The following is a 21328-nucleotide window of genomic DNA, read 5'->3' on the forward strand; positions in this document are numbered from 1 at the left end:
TCAAAGTCGTATTTACTTCTTCTTTATTTTCTTCATTATTAATTATGAGAATTTAATTTCATACACTTTTTGTTGCCAAAGAAAAGTCTTACTTGCATTCTAAGATATATAACATTTGCATTACTTATTTGCTCGCCAAGAATAAATTTGTATCTCTTTTTTTTTCAATTACATAGTATTTCAGGGAAAGTACTAACATTTCTACATACATTCAAGAATCAAATTTGGCCAACAAATTTTAAAATTTCCAGTCAATTGTTGAACATTTTTTAAGAGATATTTTTTATGGACCATACCTAAATTATTTGTGTTTTTGTGACCTCTCTCTTAAATCGCATTTTCTGCTCAATCAATCAATCATTTAGGCCACTTCGAACACGTTTATGCGGCGAACAGTAAGTGCTATTGGCTGAGCTATTTGCGCTTCCTATAGCAGGCTTATCCTGTGCACGTTTTAGGCTAGGCGGGTTGGTTGACGTGGGAAGTTTTGTAGTAGTTGGATCTGCAAGTAATTATTACAATTATTATTCAAAAGATCATTCCGAGTAAAATATAAAAAAATAATAAAATAAAATACATTTTAGGCAGTTTTTTTATTTGTAAGGTTTTTAACTATTGCAGGGTATTCCTTTATTAATCAGAAGTTTGCAACGCACTAAAGAAGTCAACATCAACAGCCGAGTCAAACTGGCCATGTCCGTCAGTCCCTATACTTAGAAATATTTGGAAACATATCGATATAAATTTAAAAGAAGGGCCAAATAAAGATTTTTACAAATTTAAAAAAAATTATGTCGAGGGGCAACAACAGTAGTTTAAGATGCTATATAGGTAGCAACGGGCCAGATCTGACCTCAATATTTCTGCCATTGTATTTGCAGAAATTACCATTTTATAGAAATTTGTAAGATTGGTATAAGTTTTTTATATTATTATGATATAGGGCAGGCATTTCCCATTTCGTGGACCATGTTGGATGCCATTGGTTTCTGGATGCCAACTTTATCCGTGACTGGGTTCACAAGTGAAGTCCATGGAGTGCACCACTAATACTTCTTATTCTTTTCAGAACCGGACACCGATCGACCATAGTCAATAGAATTCCAAATTCCTCCAAAAACAAAGTAAGAGCTCATCATTTGCCTTCCCAAAATGGACAGAACTAGTGAAATGAGCGGTCACACTTCTAAACAGTTTTATCCTCTCCATACATAGATTTAATCTATAAACCGTAGAAAATATGGTGCCACTCTTTTTTCCTTAATTTTTCACAGCAGTGCCACCAGGAAAAGCTGACTAAAATTAACATTGTTCTGTCGCTAATTTTATTGTGAAATGCTTTAAATTTTTTTTTGTTTTCAAGGAAATTCAAAATTTGAAATTAATAAATACTCAATATTTATATACCATATACAATATTATATATATAATAGAAAATAGACTCACCCTGCAGCCATCTAACTTGCGTTGCTGGCCCATAGCCCTTTTGATTGCGTGCCGCTATCCTGAAGATAATTGCTGGCTTGTTAGAGCAATCTACATGAGCGTTGGAGAGCGAGGCATTGGGAACGGTACACTGATTGGCCGCACCTACATAAACCCGAACAAATGCCAGTTGAGGTGTGGCTGCCAATGTTTTATTATCCTTGGTCGTGGGTTTGACAGCAAGATATACTGAATATTCAACAATCTCCTTGGTCTTTTGTGCCGGCGGTGGTTCCCATGTCAGGTGGGCGCCCTCTTTTACATCTTTGGAAATCTTGATGGCTGAAGGAGCACCGGGAAAACCAGGCAGGCAGGTCTTAAAGCTAGATATCTGAGTAGAAATTTGATAAATACTTGAAACATTTAGCAAGAAACTTTTCATAGTTATAAGTAATGTTTTAGTTTACTATATACATAGATTGTAAGAAAAAAAAAAAAAGAAAGTTTAATAGGCTATAAGATGCCTGGTACTCAAACCATTTCGGGTATCACACCAGATAATAGAAAATGAATTGTTGTTGTTTAAGAAAGTGCTTAGAGATGAGGACAAAAACTACAAATTATATGTTGTGTAAATTATTAAACAAACCTCTCCCCACTCGCCACGCCCACAAGTGTTGATGGCTGCAAGTCGAAACCGATACGCTGTTCCAGGATCCAAATTAATACGAGGATATTTACTAAAATCAGCCAGATTATCGATATCAACAACATCGTCCAGAACGGAATCATTGAAGGAATTGGAGTCTAAGTAGCTGGTAACGGTGTGAGTGAGATCCTTGAATATGCCAACGGTGTGCCATTTTTGCACATCCAGTTGGGGGCTCGCGATAACTGCATTTGATTGTATCTGGAAAAAAAATTTAAAAATGTAGGGATAGCAAATTAAAAATGTTCAGGGTAAGAGTGTTTAATATTAACAGAGACGGACGAGGAGGAGCTGCTAATGCCTAGTCAGAGCTTAGCATCTTAACCGACATCGGATATAGACGAAGATGAGCTGTTGCTGCCAAGACCGGTCATTAACGCTCCGTCAAAACCCGGGGCGCTAGCACCAGCACACCCCAAATCAAAGCGCACAGGTGTGGCTCAGTTGGACACTATCGCAGTAAACATCAACAGAAGCAAAGACGATCCGATGTCACATCAAAAATGGCGTTTTAGCACAAAATCAAGAATGACATGAGAAAGACCAAGATCAAGGCCTTTCTAGCCGAACTGACGAATTACTAGAGGGGAGGTAGACGACACGAACAAATTGTTGGATGCTAATTTGACGATCCCTCTAAAAACGACGAGCAAGTCTCTAGTCTGATACTACCTGGATACACCCTACCCACCCACTAATTCGACGGGTACGACGAGGACTTGTGTAGTAATAAAGAATTATTTCAACACTTTTCTCTAATATAATCTCAATACACCAGATCTAGCAGTTGCGGATGGGACAGGAGTGCCGGTAATCAAGATGCAGCAATGGGCCGAAGACGCAAAGACGACCCTGGTGTTTGGGTGTGACGCAAATGCGAGGCACACGCTCTGGTGAAGCTCGGAAACAAATGATAGAGGGGAGTTAATTTTGAATAATATCATATGCCGTAACGTTACATTATGTAATAAAGGGAACGTATCCACCATTGTATTTCCAAGCTCAAGAGTGGGTGGATGTATTAGCTCTCACCTTACTCGTAGAAGACAGTCAGTATAAAATCGAGAATTTGAATGTGTCGTAGCAACATTCCTTTTCAGACCATAGGTTAATTTTCTTCGAGATATCGGTATCGGTGTACAAAAACCCAGCCAAGACTCCAGATAGACTCCTTTGACTTATATAAAAGCCCAGGCCTTGACGTCATTATTCCAGGTTTCAAGCAGCAAAGGAAAGTACCAGCAGAAAGCTCAAGGCCATCTATGAAGCATACATCCTCCCGTGGAGAAAAGCAAATGTAAAATGTATAACAAAGCCTAGCAGGACGAGACATATCCTTCCAAAGAACCATAGACCAATTAGTCTAACTTCTAACAGCACTGCTCTAGGTTGCAAACACAAACAAACTGACCACAATGCATTTAATAACGTGAACGTCGAATCCATACTGGGCTCTCTACTCGATAGGTATTGAGAAAGGCATCAGATAGTGGATAGGTGCTGTGCTCAAGTATGACGATCATAGCCGAACTGGGTTGCACTCACTTCAGGCGAGTAGTGAATACTGAAGAGAAAACGTCAGAATACAGCAGAGACAACAGCAGATCAGCAGCAGAGACGACAGCAGAGCAACAAGCGAAGAGAGCTACGCGTCCCTGCTGTGGGAGACGCCATTAATACCATTGCTGCCCGACACCGAGCCAGGCTGACTGGACATCCCAACCCGCTGGCCAGAGCGCTGCCTACTACGAGAGGAAGACGTCGACTGAAGAGGACCACTATCCGGGAGCTGCCAACCCGGCAAATAAACTGATTTAAATTGTATTGTTATTGTTCCTTTATCTCTACTACATGTTAATTGTTATTTGATACTAGTAGAATTGTTATTGTTGCAGCCAAGACTAAAGAAACCAATAAAACTTTTCAAAAAAAAAAAAAAAAAAAAAAAAAAAAGCAGAGCAACAAGCGAGACAGAAAAGCAGTAGGCGAGTCGGGGAATGACAATCAGCAGAGGGAGACGACAGAAAGGAAGAAAAACGAAAGCTGTGAAAGGAAAAGCAGAAAACCCGGAAACAAACTTTCAAATTCAGAATAAACATAATAATTTACTATAATAAAACAAGAAAGGAAGCTAACTTCGGCACACCGAAGTTTTTATACCCTTGCAGTTGAAAACACACAGAAAACAGAGTTTCATTACATTTTACCTATACTTATTATGTTTACAGTTTGACAGTTACAGTTACATTCCCAGCTTTACATTTTCTCTACATCTACCGAACGCTTTTATGGCAGCTATATATATAGTTGTCCGATTTTTATGAAATTTATACCAAATTTCTAAAATAATAAAAAAAAGCTCATATTTCAGAGTAGATGAAAATACGTTGAAAAGCACCGAAGTTAAAATTTGTTTTCCTATTAATTTCCTGATCGTTCCTATGGCAGCTATAAGATATAGTTGTCCGATTTTCATACAATTTTTACCGAAATTCTGGAATAATCAGGCCTGCTCCGGTAATCGAAAACGAAAGATTTTTTCGATTTGAAAAACGGGCACCTTTTTCTGGCCGGAATGAAAAGTAAATGGCTTTTTTTATATGAAATCAGATCTTATTTACAAAAGGAAAAAATAGTTTACTCAGTGGTCTATTGATGTTTATTCCACACCACCACAAGATCATTCTGGCACGTAGTTATTTTTAAAAAAAGTTATTTCTGACCCCACCTCAGATTTCACAACAAAATTTTTGCCGTGTTCAACCAGTTTTCTCGTTTTGGCGATAGGTCGATAGGTTCACCGCAAAAAGTTATCGCCAAGGTTGCCATATTGTTGGTGGAACGAAACAGCCAGTTAAAAATACTTATAAAATATAAATGAATACATTACTAACTTTAAAGGACCGCCAAAATGGTTGTTTATAATTAATGATATTTAATGTGATTACTTAAATGGTCCAAATTAACCAAATAATTATTTGAGACCACCGGAATTAAAACTGTGAAAAGTGTGGCAGCATCTTAGGTGCCTAGATTTGCTTAACTCTACCATTTTTTTCCTTTTTCTGGCTTATAAAAAGGGCAATTGTAAATATAATAGGCAGTACTTTACGTTGTTTGCTTATTACCAAAAACACAAGTTAGCTGCTTGAGCAGTGAGAAACGATGAGAAAACGAAACATTCCGATAGCAGAACTTTGCCGAAAAGCGGAGCAGCTAAAAACGAAAACGGTTCGTTTTCGCCCAAAACGAAATCGAAAAAATTTTACGATTACCGGAGCAGGCCTGAATATAGAATGGCTATATAAAACTGCCAAGTTATAATTTTTTTTTTTTTTAACTTATCGAACATTTGTATGGCAGCTATATGATATAGTCGTTTCATTCAGATAGCTTTAAAACTGAGGGACTAGTTTGCGTAGAAACGAACAGACGGGCGGACAGACGGAAGGACGGACGGACAGACGGACATGGCTAGATCGACTCGGCTGTTGATGCTGATCAAGAATATATATACTTTATAGGGTCGGAAACGTCTCCTTCACTGCGTTGCAAACTTCTGACTGAAATTATAATACCCTGCAAGGGTATAAAAAAGCTAAGTTGAATTAATCTCATCTTACATATACATATATCTAAAGTTGTTTATCAAATATAAAATTAATTTTAAAAAAATTATAAAAAAAAATTAAAAAATAAACTATGCTTTAAACTTGCCTGGTTTTGTGAATTATCAGCACTGCTCTTCTTGGGACTTCCTTCCAACAAATTTTTTACTGTTTGTCCACAATTTATCATAAGTGCTGAGGCATCAGCCGTTGCTGCCTGCATCACGGCAGCAGAAGCCAGTGCGTCCAAATGTGAGCCATCAACTAAAAATAAAAAATGTTATATACCATATTAACAGACACACATACTTTAACTACCAGTTAAAACAAGTAAGAAAGCTACAGTAGTTAGAAAATGAAAATGAACGTGGGAATTTCACTTTGCGTCATTATAAAAAATAAAACAAGAGAAGAAGCTTATTTCGGCACGCCGAAGATCGAATACCCTTGCAGTTTGCAATTTTAAATATATATACTGAAAAAAAACAAAGTAATGCCAACTTTCATTGATTAACATATTACAAATTGTATTTCAGTATTACAGTTACAGTTTTTCATTCAAAGCTTTCTCTACATCTACCGATAGTTTGTAATACAAACTTTGTATGGCAGTATATGAATATTATTGAAAAACCACGAAGTTAGTTATCATCATTTCTATGGCAGCTATATGATACTTTCGTCCGATCCGGATTGTTTCGACTTATATACTAGTGACAGTACTCAAAAGACTATCTGAAAAGTTTCATTCAAATAGCTCGAAAACAGAGGAACTGATTTGCGTAGAAACGGGCAGACGGACATGGTTAGATCGACTCGGCTGTTGATGCTGATCAAGAATATATATACTTTGTAGGGTCGGAAATGACTTCTTCACTGCGTTGCAAACTTTCGACTAAAATCCTTGCAAGGTTAAACCATTTTGTAGCCAAATTAAAGCAACTTTTTCGTTTTTCACACGGAAATTTAATACTACAAGTATACATGCTTGAAATGCGGTCCCGGTGCTACTAACACCGCATAATATGCGGTTGCGTTTGTTTACCATCGCAATATGCGATGGAAGACACTCAGAAAACAATTTGAAGTTTACATTTACTTTATTTTTACATATATGTACATATTACATACTTTACAATTGTGCATGCAGTGCACACTGGTCCCAAAGTCCAAAATTTGTGCAAGAATCCAATTTTTTTTTTTAAGAGTTGGGCGAAAACAATATTTTATTGCGATAGAGTAATATTCAGGGCAATTGAAAATAATAGAGTTTCAATTGAAATTGCATCCCTGCGATCGCTGGCAGCCCTGGAAATCAGCTAATCGTTTACCGCAAACTTTGGCATTGCTTTCTCGCGAAATTAATGCAAAGTTTGAAAACAAATTGTGTAAAATCTAATATCTCGATTGCTATAATTCAAAATGGATGATAATTGTGCAGGTATGTGAAATATTATGTAATATTGCAATATTTGTTATATGTGTAATTTCTTTATTAATATGTGTTTTTGTGATGATATGTGTTTTAACAATTCTAACCTAACTTTTGTCGTGTTCCGTGGAATAAAGGTATATAGTATTTAATCGTATTTAAGAAACTATTGATACAGATGTTATCTTTAACATATACATTTTTTGATTAAACTAATTTTTTTTGCCCGTTTTTGCCCGATTCCATGAAATATTGTTTTTTGACAGACAACATCGATTTGAGCTATGCTGAAATGGTAGAGGTTTGGCTGGCAAATGGTCGTGAAAATAAAAGTATTTATGATTTTGTGCTGCAGCATATTATTAAAACAGTAAAGGAACATATAAAGAACCCCATAGACAATAAAATAGCAAACTTTGTTGCTGCATTAAAAACACGGTTAAACAATTGTAAGCGGGATGTTTCAAGACTTAAGAAGAAGCATGAAAATTGGCTCGCATTACGTTTCAAAATCAAATTATTACCATCTGATTTTATGGAAGTGGCCCCCAAAAATGCAGGACGCCCACGACTAAACTATGATGCAGGAAGTTGCCGATTAAAGCAAAGATTAGCTGCCGATCTTTCATCTAAAAATAATAACGACGTTACTCTTCTTGCTCATGCAGCCAACTTGGCTGCAAAAAAGGCGCGATTGACCGTTGAGGAAGTATCTTCCAAAGCAGAGCCTGTACCTTTCACTCCAGAAGAAGCCTTAGACTTTTTAATTGAAAACGGCTTTACAAAAAAACAGTATATGAGCATAAGGCTGCAAAGTAAATGCTGGAATTGCGACATTTATCCGAGCTACAAAAAAATTATCGCTGCAAAAGATAAGTGCAGGCCTAAAGGAATAAATATTACGGAGTCTGTCGCTTCTGTTTCACTACAAAACATGCTTAATCACACTGTCGAACGTATATTACAATTACAAAAAGACATATTTGACGTTTATCCAAATATTTGTAATATGAAATTAATTGCCAGTTATGGATTTGACGGTTCAACTGGCCAAAGTTTGTACAAACAATATTTTGAAGATTGTATACCAGATACATTTGATGATTTGATGATGCACATGATGATGGAGATGACTTGGACACAACTGAATTTACTAATGACTATTCTTTTGATTTAGATGTAGAAAATGATTAATTTAATAAATATATGTGATAAAAAAAATAAATAAAATTAGCCGAAAACTTTCCTCATTTTCTATTTTAGTTATTTTTTCATTTTAAATATTTATTTTCTGATAAGAAACTAAAATCTAAGCCATGTAAAACTGAAAGCAATATCAATTGACAAACGGACGTATGAGTAATTTTGTTGTTTATAAGGGGAGGTAAGGAAGGCGTGGCCCGATCGCAAACAATTTTTGCACAGGCTTTTTATATCCAACAACCATTAACTGTACCAAGTTTCAAGCGTATATCTCCATTTTTCTAATTACTGCACAAATTTTGGACTTTGGGACCAGTGTGCAGTGGCAGCTTATATATGTAAAGTCTACCAAGCAATAGGTGCTGCTCATATTTGGTACCAAGAGCCCCTTGGTTGAAAGAGCCCTCCCTTAACAAAAAAAAAAAAAATCATTTGATACCAGGTATAACAACAGTACGCAATTTTCTTCGTAATTTTCGGAAAAACCCCCAAGCACACTTATTTTAAGTCTATATTTTTATGGTAAGGATATAGTATAAAAAGGGATACAAACCATTCTGAAATGTATGTGGTATCTGATTAAACTTGGTATCTGACACATCTTGTGCCCTACTATCCTCTGCTATGATATCCTTGTTGATACCCAAAACTTCAGCAGACTTGATATTGGTTAGAATAGTGGCAGCTTCAGTTTCCGATGTTGTTGGCCGATTATTGTGATGGTCATTGGGTAATAGTGTGGACTTTATCTATATAAAAAATTATATTTTTTGAATGTTGGCATAAGTGAGTTTGCATACTTAAAATTTCTGAATATTATTATCTATAAAAAATAATATAATATAAATAATTAAAATCCTAGTTAGAAAACTGTGGTCCATATTATTTTTTTATACATTATATAAAAAATGTACTTACCGTTGATTCCACATTATTTTTTTCTTCCTGATCCGTTAACTTGGGCGTTTCTTCTACGCTTAACGCCGCTGCATCCGTCGTGCTACTCACAGCGGAAAAATCCTCATTAATAGGACCCGCTATAGGTGCAGCTATGTTAGCACTAGAAGCTGTTCCAGCTGATGTGGATGTGGCATTGTCATTGTCATCAATATTATCTTCTTTATTAGCTTCGTTTTCTTGTGAATTCAAAAGATCAACGGCACCATCCAACTGCTCTATAATATCATCCATTGGGTCGGTGTTATCTTTCTTGTCTGATTTTTCCGTAAAGCTCTCCTTGGACGCAGTCAACGATGTGGTTGGTAGGATTCTAGCATGAATTCCTTTGGTGGTTAAGGTAACTGCACGTGGACTGCTGCCAGGGCTAAAAACGAAACTTTTTCTACCACTTAAAGGCGTCGAATTGGAAGTACCAGAAACATTTGTATTTACTCCCGGTACAACCATTAATTTCGAGTTTGATATGGGATTGGTTAGATTTGAATTTGTGCTACTCATAACCGTAACAGCTTTACCGCCTATATATAGGGCTGCCTTTTGATGGATAGGTGTTCCGCCACTTACCACCTTCTGGCCCCCCGAGGCTTGAACGGAAGAAATACTTCGTAGCATTTTAACGCCACTCGTATTGGTTGATATAACAGTTCGGTGACCACCTACAGAGCTAACCTGCATAGGACTAGCCGTGGTCGACGTCGAACTAACCATACTGACTATACTTGTGCCAGTTGTCGACGTCCCAGCCGCACCCGAACCAGCAGTACTCATCAACGTTCCAGCTGGCACAGTTCGCACGTTCCCACTGCCAGTTGTTACAATTATTATCTGTTGATTGGCTAACTGTGCTCCCTGCTTGTTTGTTATGACAAAAGCGGGCTTGCCGCCCATTACATTGGGCGTAACTTTGCCCATTTGAAGGATGTTTGAATTCTTCATTATAAGTTTACCGCCACTTGTCATGGTGTGTGGCGAGACGAGTTTTAGGACGTTACCGGAGACAATAGAGGATTTTGGCTGTTGGTTTGCCGGTATGTGGGAGCCCTAAAAATGTAATATAAATTTATAAATAATAATATTAATAATAATTAACAGAAAAATTTAACAGGAATGCTTTAATAATTATTATTGTATCTATTGACCAGAGAACGCAAGGTTGGCTCCCGTTTTATAATCAGGAAAAAGTTGCAGCACGCGCTTCTTCTATTATCTCTTGCTTCAAGTGCCATATAAGACTTTGTTTTCTTAAGGCCGGTCACTTTGCGAAAAGCAGAGATCGTTAAAAAGCTCTCAACCAAATTCTGCACATTCTTGTTTGGGTATGAGCACTAACCATACAACATATAGACTGGTCATTTCATACAACGAAAATGGAACCAAAAATTTCTTAGCGACAGGCCCCAGAGCTGTTCGCGACGGGCCCGAGACTTCGTGTGCGCCCGGAGCGATCTCATTCTTATGCTCGCACACTGGTTGCGAGAGTTCAGTCGCAGAGTGGCGCATCTTCAGAAGGTTGCTCTGCGCTTGAACTCTTCTTTATATGTATGCGTGTTCATGCATTCACGTACACGGGTGCAATTGTGCGATCATTTCATTTCGGCCCAGCCAGAATATTTGGTCTTTTGCTACTTTTTGCGCTAGGTACCCTAACAAATATGGGCATATTCACTATTGGGTTAATGATAAAAATAAGAATGTTATATGTTATAATATATTTCTTACTTTTGCACCAATAAATCATTTAAAAAATTTTAAAAATAATAATAATAATAATATATTTCTTAATGTTTCAGCATACATTTCATATATGTTTACAAATTCAAATCACCCGCAGCAGTGAAATGATTTGCATATATGTATGCATTCGAATGAATAAATCCATAGGAACAGAGCATATTGCAGTCGGTGTCACTTAAAACACCGACTGCTCATATGGGGTTGAGGAATCAAATCAGCTGTTATTGTTGTTCTGCGAGCGGATGGTGCCTGCATACCCTACCGACGATTGGGTATGCAGACACCACCACCATCACCATTCATTTGTATAATATTCGAATATATATACATATATATATATATACCAGGGGTGTTAGTTGAAGTTTGCCGGTTTTACTGTTGATGCCGCTAGAAGTACTATATACATTTGTATCATTCGGCATATGTGTCATTTTTTTCTTCAATTTAATTTTCAATTTGAATAATACGTTGATCGAAAAACGGCCGGAATGGGCCCGAAAACATGGCAAAGTTATCTTGCAATATGACAGCGCCGTCTCATACCGCTAAACTGACGAAGGGCACATTGAAAGGACTTGATTGAGAAATATTATCGCACCCGCTGTACTTGTACTCTGTACTGTCCGACTATCACCTTATTGCATCGGTGGGACACTCACTGGCAGAGCAGCTCTTCGCCAATTTTGAAGAAGTCGAAAAATGGCTCGTCGAATGGTTTGCCTCGAAAGAAAAAAAGTTGTTTTGGAATGGTATCTATATTTTGGCTAAAAGATGGGCGAAATGTGTAGAAGCCAACGGTCAATACTTTGAATAACAAATTTTTCACATTCTCTTGAGAATTAAGCTTTTTCTTTATCAAAAAAAACCAAAAACTTCAACTAACACACCTGGTATATATATATATATCTTTTTTTTTTTAAAGGTAAATGGAAAAATCTTCATTTTTTATTTATTTATTTTTATTTATTTATATATGCAAATCATTTCACTGCTGCGGGTGATTTGAATTTGTAAACATATATGCAATGTATGCTGAAACCTTAAGAAATATATTATTATTATTAATTTTTTTTTTTTATGATTTATTGGTGCAAAAGTAAGAAATATATTATAACATATAACATTCTTATTTTTATCATTAACCCAATAGTGAATATGCCCATATTGTTAGGGTACCTAGCGCGAAAAGTAGCAAAAGACCAAATATTCTTGCTGGGCCGAAATGAAATGATCGCACACATGCACCCGTGTACGTGAATACATGAACACGCATACATATAAAGAAGAGTTCAAGCGCAGAGCAACCTTCTGAAGATGCGCCACTCTGCGACTGAACTCTCGCAACCAGTGTGCGAGCATAAGAATGAGAGAGCGAAAAACCCGAGCGCACACGAAGCTACGGGGCCTGTCGCTTCGGGCGCACACGAAGTCTCTGGGGCCTGTCGCTAAGAAATTTTTGGTTCCATTTTCGTTATATGAAATGACCAGTCTATATGTTGTATGGTTAGTGGTATGAGGGATCGTAACCTGCTAGATTTTGTTTGTAAATGAATATAAATATTATTATTACTCACTTGAATTTGGTTTTGCGTATTCCCAATTGAAAGACTTTGCGATGGATTACCTCCACCTTTGGCCATGTTAAAGTTAACCTTTGGCAATGTCTGCACCGTCATACCACCGCTGCTCGTCTTGACAAACTGCAGTTGAAGATTGGGTGCCAATGTAAGAGGCTTTTGGATAAAATATTGTTTGCCACCAATGGACGTGGTGGTGGTCGTTATCGGTGATGCAGCACTTGGCGCAGATGTTTTCAATATATTAATTGTGGCCGTGCTGCTGCGTAATGTTTGTGATGATGATGTGGCTGCCACACTGGGCACAATACGCAATGCATTGGCAGATGCAGCGGCAGTGGTTGCTGCTGTTACTGAGCTTAGGACAACATTCGCGCTGGGAGTTCGCATTGCCACAGGATCGGTTCTCGTTGTTGTCGTTGCCATTGGTCGAAACTTTTGCAATATATTGCTGGCAGCTGTACTTCCGCTTGTTGTAAGAGCAGCAGAAGGAGCTGTACTGCTGATAACCGATATTTGAGGCTGAAGGACAGATGTGACGCTGGCTGCATTCCCCGATTTCTTTTTCAACTGTGGGGATGTGGGCGGCGACCGTGAACTCAATCCCTCTCTTGCTTGTAGATTTATTTCGGCTTTTATGGTATTCTTGCCATCTGTGCTTAAATTGGCATCATTTCCTGCCAATAACAATGCACTCTCGGGGTTATTTTCTGGAGCAGAAGTTGCTATTGGCTCATTGGCTATCCCCGCCGCTGCTGTTATTCCCTGATTAACCAGGTTGGGCGGCTGTTTCGCACCTGGATTTATAGGCGGTTGTTCTATTTTCTGTATTTGCAAAACGTAAGCAGCCGCAAATGTGGTCGCTGTCCAGGAGAGCTCCAAGGCATGCGTGGAGGCGCGGACTAGCGCCACTTTGACGGCGTAAAGGGGCTTAGTCACCTCTAAATACCACAGGTCTTTGCAACACACCTGTAAAAAAAAACCAAGTGTAAAAAATAAAAGCTGCAATTTAAAATGAATTCATCGTGTTGGCCTTCAATTTGATTTCACTTTTTATTACCGTCTTAGAATTAGAATATATGGAGTGACGAAAGAGATTTAGCTCGCCCTTTGGTAAACTGAAATATGATTTAAGTAACATATATATCTCACCCTAACCTGGTTATTCCATGCTTTGCGATAACCATCCCGACCAGACCACACATACAGCCGACTCTGTATGCCAACAGCACAATGACCAGCACGAGCCCGCGGCACATTCTCTTCGACAGTGTCTAAGGTAACGTTGTCCCAAGTCATAGTATCTGAAAGGATATATTATTAAATATTTAATCAAGGTTAACAATTTAAAGCGAAAAGTAATTTAGTTTAAAAAAAACTTGTTCACTTTTTCGCGGCCGCATACTATTACACTTTTGGTGAAACATTCTCTTGACGAGATTTTAACTATATGCAAAGTTTCATTCAGATAGCTTTAAAACTGAGGGACTAGTTTGCGGACAGACGGACATGGCTAGATCGACTCGGCTGTTGATGCTGACCTAAAATATATATACTTTATAGGGTAGGAAAGGTCTTCTTCACTGCGCTGCAAACTTCTGACTGAAATTATAATACCCTGCAAGGGTATAGAGGTAATGTCTTGTTTTGATAAAAAAAAGTTCTAAAAAAGATGCATTATGCTTTGACTTTTGTTTTTTAACATCACTAGAAGAATGCAAGAGTAGAAATAAAATGCCCATCAGGCCTGTTCTAGTTTCCACTTCCGCAAGATTTACTCGGATTCGGATTTCCCTGACCTGTTCTAGTTTTTCGAAAAATTCTTACGGATTTCCGACTGCCACTTAGCTGGCAGATTCAGATCCGCAAAACCAGAAATTAATTCTTTTAAAATACAATGCGATTATGTAAATGGAAAATGTTATTAGTATTTTATTCCATGAGGTTATAGGAACATTATTGCATTGCATCTTAAAATCGGTTCGATTCTAACTTTCAACATTATTGCAAATCGGTCGCCCCCGAATCGGACCATTTAAAGGTTGTGAGCGTTCCAAAAAAAAAGCATATATTTAAGATTATTTTCAAATAAATTTTTTTTATGTTGTTTTACAATTAAAAGATAGGCTATTAGTATATTAAAAGTGTTTTTGTTTAAAACACCAGCACATTCAATCTACAAACTGAACTAAATGTTATGTGAAAGGAATTTTTCCTACAACCTCGGCAACTATACTCTCAATCATTTTGCCACCAGAAAAGCTGATTGCAATTACAAATATTTCAAAATGTTTATTGGCCGTAAATTCTTATTCCTTCGATTTTATTAATTTAATTAGTTTTTTAATTTATTAATTTAATCTATGAGTTAAAGACTACAGCGGGCCATAATTTGATCAGCCCCTTATTACCAAATCTTAGACAAAGCAAACTTTTTGTTGAGAGCGGCCACCTGAAATTATTTGGAAATTTAAGTGAAATTTAACAAAATTTCTTTAAATCACCAAGGGAAATTCGCAAATGTTATAGAATTTATTTCCGAGTGGAAACTAGAATAGGCCTGTATATATATTTTTTAATTTACCTAAAAATTAAACAACATAAAAAGTACGGTAAATAAAATATAGCGAAAGGGATTAAAAGAAAATTTAAAAAAAGAACGCTGAATATTTTTAGGCTAAAACAAATACATTACTAAGATAAAAATATGCATAATACATTAAAAATTATCGCATTAAAATCTTTCATTACGTTTTGCCGAAATCAGCGGCTGAACTAAAAGTTATTTCTGTAGGGTCGGGAGCGAATGCCTTACATTTTTGTAATTATCTTGAATACGAACAATTGCCAAAATCGATCTTTTGTAAAATTAAAACAATGAGAAAACAAAGCATAAATTTGTCGAAAACCGATGCAGCTAAAACAAAATCGTACGATTTTGACCAAACGTAATCGAAAAAAATATTACGAAAACCGAAGTAGCTTAAGGGGGTCTTCTCATTCAAAAGCCGTTTTTTGGACCCTTTTTAAAAAAATTCTTATTTGAAAACGCAAAGAATAATTGAAAACTTTTTTTGTTTATTGTAATCAAAAATGTTCAAAGTAACTAAAAAAGTTGTTCTTGCCTCGATACGAGGGTTGTTCAAAGAGTAATGAGACTTCAAACTTGGTGGTCGAAAAAAAAGGTGTCGTCCTGGCGGCCACGATTCAGGGTCTCCAGAGCGTCCGAAATGAAAAATAAAAACGGAGTTTTAATCAGAATTGATGTCATTTTCGGGTGACGGAACAGATTTTTTTTTTTAATTTTTTTAAACAAAATGGGGCCATTCAAAAAAAAATTTCGATTTTGGGCTTTTTTTTTTTGTAGTTTAGTGTAAAAAAAAAATTTTTTTAAAAAATCTGTTCCGTCACCCGAGAATGGTGACAATTCTGCGTCGACTCCACTTTGTTTCATGAAAATCGGTTCAGTTGAACTGGAGATATCATGGCCGCCAGTTCGAAAAACGTGGTTTCGAGATAAACGCGTTTGAAGTTTGAAAAAAGCTCATTTTGCGAAGAACTTGCTTCACAAAAAAGGCTGTATCTTCTAAAGTATTTCGAATTTCTAAAAAAAAAAAATTTGGGGACATATACACACCATCCCAAGCTATAAATAAATGCAAAAAAAAAAATCGAAAAAAAAAGTTGCCCAATGAGAAGACCCCCTTAAATATTTAAAAATTAAATTTATTAAAGTTTAAAAAAGTCTTTATATGACATATTGCCCGATATTTTTGTCGATAGATCATTTCGGACTTTTGATTCACATTCTAGTGCAGCTTAAAAATTGACCGTTAGGATATAATAGATCTATTTGGATACACTGAATAAGCAACAAAATAGAAGGACTAAAAAAGTTGTTCCCGAAATCTAGAAAACTGAGAAACTAGTTTGTGTAAAAGAGGAGGAAAGAGAGGTCGATCAATTCGATTAACCACTTGATCCTTAAAAAAATATAATAATAAAATTAATAAATAGCATTTCTTACCCAAATCTAGAACAGCCAAAGTGTTTGTACACTTCCATTCTCGCTCTGTCGTTGACTTGGATTCATTTATCACCAATGGAACCCAGCCTCCAAACACATACATTTTGTTTGCAATCATTGTTGAGCTATGCAGAGAACGTGGTAATGGTGCTTGTCCCAGAGTTCGCGGCTTTGCCCAAGTCATGGACTCTAGAAAATAAGGAATATTAATTTTTTTTGGAACGCTAGGACTGTTTTTAAAAGACTCACCTGTTTCCAATAACCACAAATCTCCCAAACGGCAGCCGCTCATACCGCCATAAATCAATAGATTCAAGTTACCGTTCGCTTTGCTTGTAAAGGCTATACCAGTGTGTGACTCCCTGGGTGGGGGACTATCGCCAAAGGTTTTTGGAACTATCCACTTTCCATTGTGACTGTGAACGCCACGGGTGTCTAGTATATACAGATCGTTCAGGTATCTATTAAAAACACAAAAAAAAAAACACAAAAAAAAAACACAAAAAACATATACATAAATATATATACATATACCATTGAATTGTAAATTCCTAACTAATGACTAACTTGGGTATATTATTTTTTGGATCATCCGATTCATTTGCCAATCCACCAAATAGAAATATCTTGTCGCCAACCATGGTAAAACTGTGGCCCAAACGTGGACATGGCGACATGCCACCACCATCGGGAGACTCAGGATACATTTTTCGCCATTCCCACTTCGTGGCCTGCAGCTCGTACAAATCGTTTGAATATTTTCCATATTCAATCATTCCGCCAAAGACAAACATGCGAGTTCCTTCTACAACAAAGCCATAGGCTGCACACCCGTTGGGTACATCTCCTTTCAACACTGGCACGTACCACTGATTGGTAACTATAATTAGGAAAAAAAAAGAAAAGATTATAGGTAAGTTTGTCGTTTTTTTTAATATTTTCCCAGAAGTGGCCACTTTGTATTATTTAAGATTTTCGGTATAAAATCGGGCTACTTCATTATATAGCTGCGATAAGAAAGATCGGAAAATAAAGAGAAACAAGAAAGGAAGCTAACTTCGGCACACCAAAGTTTTTATACCCTTGCAGATTGGTTTTGATATTTATATTATAAATTATAATGCAGAAAACACACACAAAACAGAGTTTCATTACATTTTACCTATACTTATTATGTTTACAGTTTGACTGTTACAGTTTTACATTCCAAGCTTTACATTTTCTCTACATCTACCGATCGCTTCTATGGCAGCTATATGATATAGTTGTCCGATTTTCATAAAATTTCTAACAAAATTCTGAAATAATAAAATATTATATAAATATTATATCTCAAAAATGATGCAAAAATATTGAACAACAGCCAAATTATATTTTTTTTCTAAAAATTTTTCGAACATTTGTATGGCAGCTATATGATAGTCGTCCGATCCGGCCCGTTCCGACATATATAGCAGTGAGCGTATATAGAAGACTATTTGCAAAGTTTCTTTGATAGCTTTAAAACTGAGGGACTAGTTTGCGTAGAAACAGACAGACGGACGGACAGACGGACATGGCTAGATCGACTCGGCTGTTGATGCTGATCAAGAATATGTATACTTTATAGGGTCGGAAACATCTCCATCACTGCGTTGCAAACTTCTGACTGAAATTATAATACCCTGCAAGGGTATAAAAATGTATCTACAAACTGCACAAAACGTTATGCGAGGCGTATTTTTCCTTGCAACCCTTTTTTGCAAAAGTACTTTTAAAGATTTGAAATCATCAGAAAAGCTGACTGCAATTAAAAATATTTCATAATGCCAATTCGGGGCCACGAATATTTTTCCTTCGATTTGATGCAATCAATTAGTACTATTACTATTTTTCTACTATTACTATTATTACTATTCATAGGTTGGAGACTAAATTCTATTTATTAAGAGCGGCCGTCATAAATTTTTTTGGTATTTTAAGGAAAATTTAACATAAAATACTCTAATTAACAAGGAAAATTTGCTTATGTTAAAAAGAAATCCGCAAATGTTATCAAATTCTCTTTCGAACGGAAACTGAAACAGGCGTTTCGCTGAAATCAGTGTTCAAACAGCTCGTGGCGAGAGTGACTTCTGTAATTGTCAGGTGCGAATTCTTTAATTTTATTTAAGATTTATATTTGTATACAAAGAGATAAAGATATACACATACCCGTGTTGTAAACATGCAATTCATCAACAATTCCTTCGTTGCCGCCACCAAAAACTACCATTAGCTCTTTAATGTTGATGGCGCGATGTCCATGCCGTGGACGGGGCTGTGGTCCCGTAGGATTAAGAACGCGTTTCCATCGAAATCCGGACAAAGATGATGTGCTACCAGCAGTAACGGCAGCTTCGCGATGATGAACATGTTCCTCATTATCCAGATCAATGCGAGTATTATCCTGTGTTTGGAGCATAAACTCTGTATTCAGAACAGTTTCTGGCGCTGATTTTTCAGCAACGATATCCGAACACTCCATAATTTAAGGTCCAGTTAAGTATGTTAAGGTTTTTTTATAAAATAAATATGTATTTATCAAATCAATATAGGCCAAACAGGCAGCAGCATTTAAGGACGCATTATTCGCCAGTTTAAACTGAAAATACAGAAAATTATAATAGTCATATTAAAATTTGATTCCATTTTAAAAATGTAGTAAAGTATATTAAAGGGCCTTAAAGTTTACATTACTATATTAACATCATATTAATTCATATATACATGTGTACATACATACACTATAACCGGAAACAGACAAAAAATACTATAGAGATATGTATACGTATATATGTATAAAAAATACCAATGTGAGAAACTCTCAGTGTAGTTCACTTTTTTTTCGGCCTGGCAATGCCGGGGTACAGACGCTTAACCATTTAGTGTATTTTGATCTCCCAATACAGAAAATCACGTATTTCCAATACTATTTCATAAATTGAAAACACTTACGTTTTTTAAATCAAAAAAGTTTAATATGGTTTATCAAACACAGATTTGAAAATAGATATATAAACACAATTTGCGGCCCAGAAGATACACCAAAAAGCCGTCCAAGCTATCACAAAACGAATCACGCACGTCCTAGTGATGGCTCATCGCCATTTACACGAAAATCGATAAAGCTATCGGTGTATCGATATTTTCCCCAAATATAGGCTGCTCACAGTAATAAAAGTTTAAATTATTTTTATAGTAATGGCCCAATGACACTCTCATAGGGTCTTCCAACACACCTTCAAAGCGCATCCACCGTCCGTTGATCAAACGATCCATAAGGTTATGCTGTTCCGAATTTTCTCAAATGGACCGCGGTTAGAACACATTAAAATCTAACCACGGTTTGTTTGGCGTAAGTTTTCGGTGCAACTCTGATTTCTTCTTCTTAACAGTGAAAATTTGACCAACACTACGAAAATGTAAGCAAAGTTGGCGAGGAAAAATTGAAAAATGAAATTTAAAATTTGGCTACAAATATGCCCAAAATAGTTGTTGGTGTTTTTCTGTATATTCTTGCCCCAAAATGTACCCAATTGATACTATTTAATATAAACCGCCTTCCTCTACTTTATTTTATTTGCTAGCGAATTTAGACAGCGGCCAAACTCCATATAAAAAAACGGTGTCGAAAAAGGAAGAACTTTTGCGAAAATTGAATGGCGTTTCCAGATCAAGATAGTAAACAGCTGATATCTCGCTGTATAAATAATTTATTTGATTTATTTAGACACCCCTAATGAAAGGAAACTTGAAGGAAAAAAGTGGCATTTGTTTACATTTTCGAAGTGAATGGTCAAATTGCAGAGTTGCACCGAAAAACTATCGCCTAACTATCGCCAACAAACGGTCGTTAAATTTAGATGCACTCAGATGCCTGTCCATTTGAGAAAATTCGGAACGGCAAAACCTCATGGACCGTTTGTTCAACGGACGGCGGATGCGCTTAGACGGTGTGTGGGAAGACCCTATTACAGACTAAATAATTTATAAACTATTCATTTTACTCCCACATCGGCCGCTTCAGCCATCGTTGTTAACGTTTTCTAGATCTGATCGATCAGCTGTAATCGGATTCAGATACACTTTGACTCAGCTCTGTGGGAACACGAGTTTCGAATCTGCGAAAAATCCCAACCGTTCCTCAGTGGGAAGTTGAGGGGGAAGACCCTATAGAAAGTAAGATATTTCGGAACGGCAAAAACCTTATGGGCAGTTTGTTCAATGAACGATGGATGCAGATGCAAGCTTTTCATAATTTTAAATATGTGTAGGAAAGGAAATAAACACTGTATTCTTGCAACCCGCTCTGGAAATACTAAAAGTGTGCCCTCGCCTAATCTCCTAGCGCCTTGCCATTTTCTAGTAATTTGATATCGCGTCTCGATACAGAACATTTAAAACTGCGTTCCCGAACAGCCGTTTGAAACTATTTGCCTCTCGCTCTCTCTTACTGCGTTTCAGTTTTACACTCTCCATAACGTGCATTTTCCAATTTTAAATATGCTATGTTAGTTCTACCCTGAAATAAGCTAAGCTGGCAACACTGGCAAGTACAGTATAATTCACTGTTCAGAACAGTGTTGCCAGTTTAGCTTATTGTAAGCTAGTTCTAGCATATTTGAAACTGGA

The 21328-nt window shown here is 36.7% G+C and overlaps 1 protein-coding gene and 1 long non-coding RNA gene across 3 annotated transcripts in view; one reads left to right on the forward strand and one right to left on the reverse strand.

Moving 5' to 3' along the window:
* Positions 1–19788, reverse strand: Hcf (Host cell factor). 2 transcript variants are annotated; one of them, XM_041776600.2, is made up of 13 exons: positions 19652–19788; positions 18869–19298; positions 17243–17555; positions 16925–17136; positions 16676–16864; positions 13807–13952; positions 12646–13617; positions 9296–10378; positions 8931–9126; positions 5852–6006; positions 2075–2335; positions 1447–1816; positions 1–502 (listed from the first exon to the last, which is right to left on the reverse strand). In XM_041776600.2, exons 2-13 carry the CDS (start codon positions 19179–19181, stop codon positions 354–356), a joined length of 4359 nt encoding a protein of 1452 aa, XP_041632534.1. In that variant the 5' UTR covers positions 19182–19298; positions 19652–19788; the 3' UTR covers positions 1–353. The 2 variants fall into 2 exon arrangements, with proteins under 2 accessions (XP_041632534.1, XP_041632533.1); XM_041776599.2 differs by having other exon boundaries at positions 13801–13952.
* LOC138929038 (uncharacterized) overlaps positions 13683–21328 on the forward strand; it is a 14698-nt gene continuing 7052 nt past the window's right edge. The window contains exons 1-2 of the long non-coding RNA XR_011445463.1: positions 13683–13761; positions 13845–13927. This is a non-coding gene — a long non-coding RNA (uncharacterized lncRNA). The remainder of the gene's footprint in view (positions 13762–13844; positions 13928–21328) is intronic.

This window comes from Drosophila kikkawai, chromosome 4 (assembly GCF_030179895.1).
Source record: "Drosophila kikkawai strain 14028-0561.14 chromosome 4, DkikHiC1v2, whole genome shotgun sequence".
Classification (NCBI taxonomy): Eukaryota; Metazoa; Arthropoda; class Insecta; order Diptera; family Drosophilidae; genus Drosophila; species Drosophila kikkawai.